General features: G+C 35.2%; 1 protein-coding gene across 3 annotated transcripts in view; it reads right to left on the bottom strand.

The window, feature by feature from the left end:
- BLVRA (biliverdin reductase A) overlaps positions 1–13,322 on the bottom strand; it is a 46,799-nt gene that overhangs the window by 22,070 nt on the left and 11,407 nt on the right. For all 3 annotated transcript variants that reach the window (XM_051984003.1, XM_051983998.1, XM_051984005.1), the window contains one exon: positions 430–551. In XM_051984003.1, coding sequence (XP_051839963.1) covers positions 430–542 — 113 coding nt within the window. In that variant the 5' untranslated portion in view covers positions 543–551. The remainder of the gene's footprint in view (positions 1–429; positions 552–13,322) is intronic.

Raw genomic sequence — 13,322 nt, 5'->3', positions numbered from 1 at the left:
ATGTAATAGTGTCATTTAATATAAAAGTGCTATATAAAAGTATTATAAATATGTAATAATGCCATATAATATAAAAGTACCATATAAATATGTACATGTATAATAATGGCATATGATATAAAATGCTATACAAATGTATTATAAATATGTATAAATAAATAAATTACATATGGCATATGTAATAATGCCATACAACATAAAAGTGTATACTGATGTGTTATAAATTGCTTTGCATGTTCCTATGTGTGGATATAGAAACAAAACTTTTAATAGAAATTTGAGAACATCAAAGCAACAACAACATAGATATAGGGCAATAAACAGAATATAAAGAAATCTTTCTTTTGAAGCACTTATCAAACAATCAGACAATAACTATTTAATGCTTACTGTATATAGGATCTGGGACAAAACTTGGAAGTCACTAACCTGGATACAAATCCAATCAGTTTCAGGGGGCTGGGAGGAAGCTGGGGACTCTGCAAATCCCTTATCCGCACAGATCCAGCCCTGCCAACGCCGACCACCACAACACCAAACATTCTTTCTGGCTGTAAAAGAACATATAGAGTTTGAAAAGAGGACATGGGCATTCAAGGAGAAGTTGCAAATAAACAAAGAGGCAAAAGATCATAAATGTAGAGCTAGAAAGAGCCTTAAGAGTCCATCTGGTCCAATCCTGTTATTTTTTTTTTCTGATTATGAGGAAATTAAGTCTCAGAGGAGTAGTGATATTTCACAAAGGTAGGACTTGAACACAGGACCTACGATTCTTGAGTCAAAGCTCTTTCCATTGTATGATGCCATTTTTTGGAACTACTTAGGTCTCTCTGACTGGCAGACATCCAGGAAGAAGAACCAAGTGCAAAATTATTACTGTCATCTGTCCCTTGGAACCTCCAATATGGAAAAAGATTCTTCTGAAGTCACAATGCAATGAGTTCCTCCTTTTCCTATTTCCGCATTCCCCAGGAAAAAAAAAATATCCCACAGTTCTATGAGGCAACAACCCAGATCACCCTTCAATAGAAGAATCCCAATTAACCTCTGGATAATTCCTTGAAACCATCAAAAGCACCAAAGAATTTTACTTCTTGAGATTATGATCCTAGAATCATGGGCCTGATTCTTTCAGCCTCTCCAATACCCTTCTTTTGATATGTCACCCAATCCTAAATTGCCCAGGCAACTACTTAGAATAAAACCTACTCTTCATAGTTGGAAGAATTTCCAAATACAAGACAACAAATAAGGTGATGATAATAGTGGTGGTGGTGGTGGTGGTCCTGTTTTGGTGGTGGTGGCAGACAATTATAGCACACTTTAGGGCTTTTACTTCATCTGAATTATCTCATAAAGTTCCCTTAGGCTCTCTCATTCTGTCTTCTGTATTCAGCTAATCAAAGCTACAGCTTGGTCAGAGCTTAACACTTTAGTCTGATCTTGTCAATTAGAATTTGCTTCATCCCCAGCTAGATGGCCTAAATCTCTTGATTCTGTTTCTTAGAAGTCATAAGATCACACTCATAGAGTTGGGAGGGGGAAAGTGGTCTCAGAAGCCACCATTTCAACTTCATGTTAAAGATAAGGAAACTGAGATTCAACAAGGTTGAATGACTTGCTCAGTGAAACCTAGATAATTAAGAGGCAGAGATTAGATTTGGGCCCGGGTTTTCTTACTTCAAACCTAAGTGCTTCCCATATCCATGATTGTCATGGATTTTATGACAGATTGAATGCTAGAGAAGAGAATTCACCTTTTGTCACTAACATATGTTGCCAGTGAGCAGTAATAAATACCTTGGTCTCACTGGCTTGGTCTTAACCATCAATTTTCTCTTAATGAGAACCTTTCTCCATCCCAGCAAATGAGTGAAAAGCTGTTAATACATTTAGAAACTATTATCTTTCTATTGAAGATGAAGGTTTAACTGTGTCTGGTCTCATAAGAGAAACCACTTAGTCTCTCCCCTCTGGTGGAATAAAACTGTGTTCCCTAATGAATTGATCAATCAATCATTAAGCCTTTATCAAGTGGTAATTATGCACTAGGTACTTTGCTAAGCTCAGAGGATATGAAGAAAAATAAAGACCATCTTTGTTCTTGAGAAGCATACATCCTAATAGGCTTTCCATGTTAGATCTATATAAGCTATAATCAAAGGAGGTGCAAGTTAACCTTGGAAAAGAAGGCATCAGGAGCTGGAGACAATAGGAAAGAACTCCCGAAGAAGACAGAACTTCAGCTGAGTGGACAGAAGTTGGAGGTTCTTAAAGGCAGATGTGAAGGAGAACATGTTGGGTATGACAACGACACGGAAAAAAAAAAGGTGGACTACCATATATGAGACTGAACTACAGAGAGGAAAACAAAGAAAATTATAGTAAACCCTTGTATAGAAAAGTAGATCTCTTTGGATTTATAGGGGCAATTCCAGATAAACACTGTAAAGGGACAATGAACCTTGGGGTAAATGTTGGAGGCAGAGAGAGAAAATAGTCTGACTTCCCAATTCCCTAAAATAAGTAAAAGTATGTGTTCCTGCAAATTGAATGAAACTATATTTTCAATACTATCCTCCCTTTTCCTACCCCCCCCAAAAAAAAAACTTTAAAAAAATTCTAATAATTAAGAGCTAGAAATCACAAAAACTGTTCTAGACTTGATGTTATATCCACAGATGTTTTGGGGTACATTTCAATGTACAGGAACATATGACAATAATACCAATAGCAGCTAGTGATTGGTTATCAAGTTGCTTAGAGAATTTGATGGGAACTTTCCTTGTGTCACTTGTTAGCTGTGTGATATTTAAGATTTTCCAAAAGCTTTGCAAGTATCTCATTTTATCCTCATAACTGTCTTGGAAGAGAGGCATTATTACTATCACCAATTCAGATGACGCAACCGAGGCAGACACTGAATGATTTGCTCAGGGTCACCCAACTAATAAATGACTGACTCCACATTTGAACTCAGATCTTCCTGACTTAGGCCCAGCACTCCATCCACTGGCCCATCTAGCTACATAATCATATTTTGATGGCTCCATGATTTCTTTAATGGGGCCATTTTCTCCAAATTACATTTTTGTTTTTGTTTGACTGATTCTTGAGTCTTATTGAGTCATTCACTTCCATTTGTTCAATTCTAATTTTTAGTGTATTATTTTCTTCAGTTACCTTTTTTTTTTTTAGCTCCTTTTGTATTTGGCCAATTGAATTGTTTTGTTCATTGCATTTTTTTTTCCATTTCACACATTTTGTTTTTCAGTGAATTGGTATCTTTTTCATATCTATTTTGTAAGGAATTATGTGCTTTTCCCATTTCATCAAATCTGTTTTGTAGGGAATTATATCCCTTCTTACAAAGATCTTATTTCCTTTCCCTATTTTTCTTCTAACTCTCTTTAAGATCCTTTATACAATCTTCCAAGAAAACCTCGGTGAAATAGGGACCAGCTCATATCTCACTTTGGGTGCTCATCTGGAGTTGATTTGTCTTTAGGAACCTCAGGATTTGAGATCCATTCTCTCTTTCCATCAAAGCTGTCTATGGTGAGAATTATTTTTGGGTTTTTGCTAGTTATTTTTTTTTTAAGGCTTGAAGTCTTCTCAATGCCATAGTGCAACAGCTACTTTAGTTTGTCCTGGGGCAGTTCTGCTGATTGACCTCTTGTGCTGGGTAATCACAATTAGCTCGCCTTCTTTGGGTACACAGTGGTTTACAATTTGCCTTTTGTAGCAAATCTGCCAAACTACCTGTTTGCAACCAGGACAGAGTAGCCTAAAAGGTTCACAGAAGATTCCCAGGTGCATGGAAGCAGCAGTGCTCTAGCTCCCCAATCCAGATCTTTACCCCTGGCTCCGTCTGCTGTGGTCTGGACTCAGAGACTCCAAAACCAGTTTTCACTGGGGTCCTCAAACTTTTTAAATAGGGGGCCAGTTCACTGTCCCTCAGACTGTTGGAGGGCTGGACTATAGTAAAAACAAAAACTTTGTTTTGTGGGCCTTTCTTCAAAGTTTCTTCATAGCCCTGGGTGAGGGGGATAAATGTCCTTAGCCTGCATCTGGCCAGCAGGCCGTAGTTTGAGGACCCCTGGGGCTTAATCTACTGTTGGTTTGAGAGAAGGTCTGAGGAGGTCACAGAAAGTCTGTCTGTTCTTCACCATCTCAACTCCCCCACATTCCCTCCAAATCACAACTCATCCATGTCTTCTCAAACTGAGAGACTCTTGTCCATGCCTTCCATAAAGGAGACACATTCCATATACCTAAAAAGACATTGGGTTATTCTACACACAGCTGTACAATCAGGATTCTGAATACTTTGAGTTCTCCTTTTCTAAGCTATCCAATGTTCTGCCTTGAGTAGAGCAGATATGACTAAATATCATTTTCTATTCATGTAAGGGTTTCTTTATTACAAAGCACTAATCTATTTCATTTGATTGTCAAAACTGTCCTGAGAGGAAGGTCAGACCAATAGTTTTCCACAACCCATTTTAACAAAGGAGAAAACTAACACTTAAATTAAGTAATTGTCACAAAACTCACAAAAGCAAAAAAAAAAAAAAAAAAAAACCCACCAACCAACCAACCAAACAAACAAACAAACAAACAAACAAAACCCTGGAATCTCTTGATGATTCCCTGACCATTTGAGGCCAGTGATTTTTATGAAAAAAATATCGTACCAAAAAGGTATCTTGACCTCTAAATGTTTAGCATGTTCTTCTAAATGATTCCATAGACACAAAATATAGTGATTTCTCATTTGAGAAATATGTGTGACGTATGACCTACATCAAATTGCTTGCCATTTTTGGGAAGAGGAAGCAGAGGAAGGGAGGGAAAGAATCTGAAACTCAACATTTTTTGAAATGCATATTAAAATTGTTTTACATCTAGTTGAAAAAAAATTATTTAAAAATAAACTTGGAACAAGGAGAACAATTTATACAATTACATAAAGACAATTTTGAAAAATTCAAAATCTCTGATCAATGCAAAGACCAACCAATATTTCAGAGAACTCCTGATGAAACATACTACCCACATCTTGATAGAGAGGTGATAGAAATTCATATTTATTTAGGTGTGGCTGATGCAGAAATTTTGTTTTTCTCAAATTGGTATATATTTTTTATAAGGGTTTTCTTAGTGTTGGCATTTTCCCCCCTCAAATGGGAAGGGGGAGACAGGAAAAAGATCCCAAAAAGTAATTTTGGTTCATTCAAACATTGAATTTATTTTTAAATAAATACAATATTTTAAATATATTAGTTTGGAACTCAATTTTTCCTTTTTCTTTTTAAAAAAGTTAGAACTCTAGCTCCATCCACCTGTGACATGACTTATCCCAAAAGAGACCATCTCATTTCTTTATCCTTCTTCCTTTTCCTGGAGGCTTTTCCCTTCCAAATCAGAGATTTTAAAGCTAACAGACCCCTCAGATTTTCACATGAGACAACTGAGGCACAGAGAGTTTAAGTAGCATGCTCTAAGTTCCAGAGGTAGCAAGCCTCAAAGGTGGGGTTTGACCTGCGACTCCAGTGTGCTTTCTTTCTGCAATACACAACCTCTAAAATCCATTATAGCCTTTCCTTTTTGACACATCGGGATTTCAAAATAGCCATTTGAGTTCAAATGTTACTATTTTAGTTTTTTTTTTCCCCAAAGGAGAAAAAGCTGGATTTAAAAAACAGCAAATCTGTCCATTGTTTTTATTTTCAAAACATTGGTGGCTCTTGACTAGTAAGCAGAAAATGCAAAAGTTGGAGTAAGTGTGCCCTCTGCTGGTTATTCTAACCATTTGCATTTCATATAAGAGTAAAAAGTGAATTTCTTTGTTTTGGGATGGGTATATCTATTTCATGTAGGTAATCCAGTCTATGATTGTAGACATGGTCAGAGAAATGGACAAATCTCATGTGCGTTCTACAAGCCAAGTATCTTACTGTATTCCTTCTTTTTTCCTCTTCCATTCAAATCAACTTTTCTTTCTCTTGAACTAAATGCTTATTTTTCTCACTCTTCTGTTCCAGAGAATAACTAACTATGTATAAAGTTTTCATTCACTTCAGAAATACCATTAAGAACTGGAAATGCTTATTTTGTATTTTGAAACTGAGTCTGTGCTCTGAATCAGTGACTGTGGGGTCTTAAGCAAGTCATTTCTTAAATTTCTCTAGGTCTCATTCTAAATGCCTTTCTACTTAACATAATTGTGAAATTCTTTTGTAAATCATGAAGTCTTGTATGAGTACAGTAACACAAATGGACTGTTGTTATTAGTCTACTAGACTGAGTGCCTCTGGTTTTAAAAAGCTGAATGGCTACATGACAAAGTCCCTTAAACTTAAGCTTCAGTTTCCTCAGATGAACATGAGGAGATAAGACTCCATGGCTTCTGTTGTCCAGCTCTAAATCTATTTTAAGAAATGGTCAGAAGACATTTGGGAAATGAAATTGTGATGAATCACCAAAAACCAGGATAATTTCTTTAAGAACAGACTAATGATACCTCTTTTTTTTCCCCTCTTTTTTTTGATAGTTACCAGACATATCAGGGGATATGCTTTGGCAAAGCACTTGACAACTTATTTCATATAATCTCATTAAAAAAGATAAAGAAATGTCGGATCGTTAACAGCAAAATTCTGTGCATTTGGAAATAGTTGAATAGCTTGACCCGAAGAGCTTGTGTTTTTGCTGTAAACAGGCATCAATGCACATTGAAATACACAGATAACATAAAACCTGGAGAGCTTACTAACATATCAGATGAGAGAGTTTGTCTTCAAAAAGAATTGGATAAATCAGCCAAACTGTTCTGATGAAATTGAAAAGAGAAATGTGTACAGTCTTATTCTTGCATTCCAAAAATTATCCTCACTGAGAGAAGATGGGGAAGAAGAATGAAATAATGATTCATCTAAAAAAGATTTTAATGATGTAAAACCATCTAGTGATAGTTAAAGACAAGGAGTCTACGGCCAGAAAGTTGAGGACTTTGTCTAATTTGAAATCCAGGTCTCTGAATCCAAACCCAGCCTTCATTTCCCTGCCCCAAGTCATCTTCAATTATTTTATGAGCTGTAACATGGCAGAAAGGTTAGGTCTGTTTTGCTTGTTCCCTGAGGGCAGAATTAGGAATGAGCAGTGGAAAGTAGAAAGAGGTCAATTTTAGTTTGGAATAAACAAAAACTTTGTAATATTTAGATCTGTCAAAAAAATCAAAGGGGCTGCTTTCCTGATCAGAATGTGAAAATTTCAAATAAATGCTGATTTCTTGTCCAGGATATTGTAGAGGGGATTCTGGGTTAGGAAGAAGTTATAATAGATGCCATAGGGGTCCCATTCAACTTGGGTATTCTGTGATTCTATGATCTGACTACCCACTGCCTTTTCCTAGCACTTTTCACCCTATTCCCTCAAACCCTTCATGCCTGCCATGAACTGGCAGACAATTCTGTCCTCCCCTTCAATATCCAAAGCTTCCAAATTATTGACATGGATTAAACTGGAAAATGGCCTCTAACTCCCGTCTCCATTTTTTCCCCCAACGTTTCCTCCTTAAGCACAAAGAAAGCTCTATCTCATCACTTTTTCTAGTCTCTCCAGTGTCAGTCATGGCCTTCTTATTATAAATATAAAGCCTTTTTATTACATTTTTTTAGCCTTCTTAGGACAAAATATCAGAGCTTCTTTTAGCTGGCCACAAAGTGCTATGAATATTGGTTTTCAATAAAACTCAGTTCTTGGTCTCCTACATGTATAACTGAGTATACATTATAGTTACATAGACATGAGGTATATAAATACATGTAGATAAATCCATATCTATACAGATTCTATATTTAGACATACATAGATATGTATAGACATACATGTGTGTGTCTGTGTAGATATGTATGTATGTACCAGTGTATATGGAGAGAACCAAAAACTGAATCTTATTGAATCCCAATATTAATAACATTTTAGGTATACTTTTCTATATAATTAAGGGTATAACTATGCATATATACACACATACGTAAACATACAAACATATACACATATATAAATCCTCTCTCTCAGAAAGCTCATTCATTCTCTTATTGTCAACTATCCACTTTTTGATGGCAATAACATGCAAAACTCCATGTCCAGTTCTGTTTCCACAGCAGAGTTCCATCCTTCCACCTCTGGCTGCCAAATACATCCACTTAGGTGTTATTATCTCATGAAGTTCCACAGATCAAGGAATGAATCATTTTCCTTGGTCTAAATCTTGGTGTTTCATTTGACTTATTTATTATTTTTTAAGTCAAATGACTGTTTCCTTCCAAATGTTGCTTGTAGTCCATCTTTTCAAATTACCTCCTTCTATACCAGTCCAGGCTCACTTGACTTCATATTTGGATTTCTTTAACACCATCCTAACTGGCCTCCATGATGTCTGGCTTTTATTATTTTACTTTTTCTTTTCAGAAAAAGTTTAAACCCATGGCCATACATGTGTGAAGACACACATACACAGTAGAAGGGAGGAAGTATGTTTTACTATATTTCCTATTATGCGGTGCTATCAAGTACTATTTTACAAGTAGGGTCAAGGTTAAAGTGTTTTTTAGTCTTCTTTCCCCCACATCCCTAATCAGAATACTCAACACAAGAATGAATAAGCTTGTTGATTTGACCTGATAAACTTTAATCTCATAGGATTCCCATTTCCAAAGACCAAGCCATGAGCCAAATAAAGTTGTTTCCCAGATGTATAATTATGTTGCTGAATAATAATAATAAAACAAAGAGAAAGGTGAAAAAAAGATTAGTCTTTTTATTAGTCTGAATTCTGATCTCTATTAGCATTATTTTTGTTTTCATTATTATAGTCATCATATAAACCAATGATGTCAAACTCAAATAGAAATAGGAAAGTGTATATAAGGATTGTTGAAGGCTGCTTGACTTAGAAGATCACTTAATAACATTATCTATGTTGTATTGGTTTTTTTTTTTTTTTTGCTTTATTTTCTTAACTATTTTCCCATTATATTTGAGGGGATGGTGAGGGTCAAGGGCAGTTGAGTTTTTGAGGTCTCTGGTATAAACTGTTCTTTTGGATTGGCTTGTTTCACTTTGAATGAAATGCTGCCCTTTCTCTAGCAATGACAAAGGGTTGTCCCCAATCCAGAGGGAAATCCAGATAAACAGGACAGCTTTGAAAAATTCACATGTTAAATTTACTATATTTCTATGTTACTCCAAAGGAAAAGCAAGCTATATATAATAGACTTGTAATTTCAGGTAGAACCCTCATTTTTCTGTTCAACTTTGTACATGGATTTGTTCATTTGATTTGTTAAGTTCAAAATCTGTTTAAATTAAAGAGAAAGGTGTTTTTCTCACAATGCTCCTAAGAAATCATAGCAAATCTTAGCAAACCCACCTCAAAGATGAGCAAAATGAGACACAAAGAATTTAACTGATTTTTTTCCAAGGTCTCAAATTAGCTAGTAGCAGAATTAGATTTAAAGTCCATTTGGGCTTAAATTCCAACTTCAGCAATCTTTACCATACCATAGACGCTTGTTTAAAACATGGGAGAAAGGCCATTAGGATTAATATGACTGTAAACACTGGGGATGTCTGATTTATAGGGGGATGCCAAAGAAATATTTTTAAATGAATGCTCAGAAGGAAAGTAGAGATAAGCCAACTTCTCATTAAAGTCCCAAATTCAGGTTCAGCGGGAGAGAAGAATACAGAAATATGTTGAAGGGATGCTTAGCACACATATTCTTCCTTTTTTCTGTGACAAAGCATTCCTCCTTCTCCAAAATGGAATTCATCAAGGAGCAAAACTGGACAAAGGCCAGTGATCACCTAAATTCTAGATTCTAAACTTCCTGACAGCGAAGACAAATACTTCTTTGTTTTGTTTGTTTTTTCCCCACAGTGCTTACCTAGCATTTTACATAAAGTAAATAAACTACGAACATAAATGGATATTTGAAGCACATCCTGCCCAGGATGTGACCAGCTTGGCTTGATAATCAATTGGTAATCAATTCCACTTCCTATAATATTAGATCATATCTTTTCTTTCCTTTTTAAAAAAAATTCATAATTTTTATTATTATCATATACACATTTATAATCTACAAAATATTTTCCTGGCTGGCAATGCAAACATGTTCCTCCCTTTTCTACTGGCTGGTTCTTTTGTGGGAGTTTTGTTTGGTTGTTTTAGCAATGAAATAAAAATCATAATGTTCACCACAAGGAGGCGTTTTAGAAGTATTCTGAATCCCACCGATTTCAGAGAAGGAAGAATTGTATTTATACATAAGAACATTTTGAAAAACGAGATCTTATAGTAAATGTTGCAAAGAGAAGTAACATTAGGAAATCCCTTTCACAGCCAGATGCCAATTAAATAGACCAGAATCAATGCGAATCTTAGCACCATGTCAGGTCTCATTCAATCATTCAATGAAGTGACTGCCCTTTCTATAGCAATGACAAGGGACTATCCTCAGTCCAGAGGGAAATGCAGGTAAACAGGACAGCTCTGAAAGTCACACGTTGAATTTATTGTATATTCCAAAGGAAAAATAAGCTTCAGACAATAGACTTGTGGTTTCAGGTACAACCCTCATTTTTCTGTTCAACTTTTATATGGATTTGTTCTCACTCATTCAGAGAACTACAGAGAAGGGACTCTAAAGATTATTTAATCCAATGCCCTTCATTTCACAGATGAGGAAACTAGAAGCAGAAAGGAAAAGTGACTTATCCAATGTCACACAGCTAATAAAGGAAAAACCCAAGATTTGACTCCTAGCATTCCAACTTCCAATTCACAGTCCTTTTCTACTACTCCGCCTTAAACACTGTTGTTTATTCTTTCAGCCAATAGCTACTTACTGAATAGCTTCTATATGCAAAACATAATATTTTGCATAACATATGCAAGATATTATGTTAAGTACTATGGGGTAGAAAAATATGAGTAAGGTATATATAAACCCTTTTAGTGTAGTATATAGATAGCACAGTAATCACAGGGATATCATTAATAGTATGTAATAATTTTAGTAGTGATAATTATAATAGTAATTCCTATCTGTATAGAGCCAAAGATATTCCCTATTCTGACTCCCTTAATTTTACAAAGAAAGAAAAAAATTATGACTCAGACAAGATGAGTGATTTGCTTAAAATATCATAGCTAAGTAGTGGAAGGTATTCTTCCAGTGTTCTTGGATTGTCCTGACTTAACTCTGTTCTTTTCACTATACTATATCATGCATAAAACTAATAGAACACAGAACATGAAAATACAAATAAGAGAAGAAAAAAAGAACATTAACGGGGTTTTCAGAGAAATTATTTCTGTTTGGGGAGTGAAGGGAGGATGTCACATTTGGGCTACACACAGTATAGTAATATGGAAATAACACTGGATTTGGTGTTAAGACATGTGGATTCAAATCATATGCCATGTCTTAAGTCTCTAGCAGTATAAATATATTAATTGACTCCTCAAATAAGGGCTATCTTCCAAATATACTTGTTGTTCCCTCTTTAATCCATTCTTGATGAGAGTAAGATTCTAGAACTATCTGTTCTTCCTTTCCTAACTTCTTTTGTGTCAATATTTTCTTTAATGCCTCATTTGCATGAGATAATTACTCCTATCTATCTCCCTCTGCACAGTTTTATTTTTTTAGAATCACCTCATCATATTAGTTCAGCTCACACTTTTCTTTCAAAATACTAAAATAGGGGCAGATAAATGGCACAGTGGATAGGGCTAGGACTTAATAATCTTTTATCTTTTAATGTTTATTTTCTATTTCTCCTGGATATTATAAGTCAAATTTTCCCCTAAGCTTGTCCCCAAAACTTGAAAGTCTTTGAGTTCATTAAATAGCCTTTTTTTTTTTCAGGACGATACTTAATTTTGTTTAGCAAGGGTAAGTTATCCTTGGTTATAAGCCTAGCTCTTTTGCTCTACAGAATACAGTTTTATAAGACCTATGTTCCTTCAAAGTAGCAGCTGCTAGGTCTTGTATAATCTTTACTTTAGCTACATGATATTTAAATGTTTTCTTCTTGTTGTTTCTATTCTTCTTAATCTAGAAGTTTTGAAACTTAGCAGTGATATTCCTGTAAGTCTTCCTCTTGTGATCTCTTTAAGATGGTGATCAGTAGATCTTTTTCTATTTCTATTTTGCCTTCTTGTTGCAGAACTTGCAGGAAATTGCAAAGTTGGTTTTTGTTATCATAATTTTCAAGTAGTTCAATTATTTTTATATCATTTCTTCTAGATCTGTTCTCCAGATCAGTCATTTTTCTAATATGATGTTTTACTTCTTCTATTTGTTCACTTTTGATTTTGTTTTATGATTTCTTAGTGTCTTAGAACATTGTTAGCTTCTTCTTACCCAATTTTGCTTTGCAAGGAATTATTTTCTTCCTTCAATTTTTGATTCTCTATTTCCAGGTGGCTGACTTTCCTTTCATAATTTTCTTGATTTTCTTGGATTGCTCTTATTTTTTTTCTCTCAATCTTACTGATTTTTAAGGCCCTTCCAAAATGCAGATTTTCATTAATATGTTTCCATATTTCCATACTGAACAATAAGGACAAGGTGGGCAAGGATAAGGACAAAGTGGCCAAACTTAGGAAGCAAAGTGTCAAAAGCTTTTACAAAACTGATTCCTCTATCTATTTTCTTTGTTGGAGATGGGTGGGGGTTGGAGGAACTAAAAAGTCTCTCATTTCTCAGATGGAGCCAAGCTTTAAATGCAAATAACTGTAATGAAGTAATAAGGTATAAGTAACTGACCTCAAAGCCAGAAGAGGGATGGAAGGTGGGATGGAAAAGCACATCAAAATCTAAAGCTGATGAGTGAATGGTGCAAGGCAGAAAGAACTTGAAAAAGAAATTGGTAGGAGTTGTAAAACATAGTTCACACTTATTCCTTGCTAAGAACCATTTCTTCCCTTTTCTATGATTCTGAATACATTCTTGGCCATAGAGTAGGCAATAAATCAGGGTAGTTGACTAGTTAACCCAAGGATGGAGCCTTGGGATGGAACCTTTGATTTCATTGACACAAAGAATTCCCAGATGATGAAACTCCTTTTACCACACAGGTTTGTACCTTCTCTGCAGCTTGTAATCTCAGAGAGTTGCCTAGAGCCTTTAGAGATTAAATGATTTGATCAGTATTATACAGCCAGTATATATCAGAGGTAGATCTTAAACTTTAAGACCAACTTTCTTTTTTTTCTTTTATATTTAATGTTATTTTTTTCA

Source organism: Antechinus flavipes, chromosome 1 (genome assembly GCF_016432865.1).
Source record: "Antechinus flavipes isolate AdamAnt ecotype Samford, QLD, Australia chromosome 1, AdamAnt_v2, whole genome shotgun sequence".
Lineage (NCBI taxonomy): Eukaryota > Metazoa > Chordata > Mammalia > Dasyuromorphia > Dasyuridae > Antechinus > Antechinus flavipes.
The sequence above is the reverse complement of the archived record's forward strand: the minus strand, read 5'-3'. Positions and strand labels throughout refer to the sequence as shown.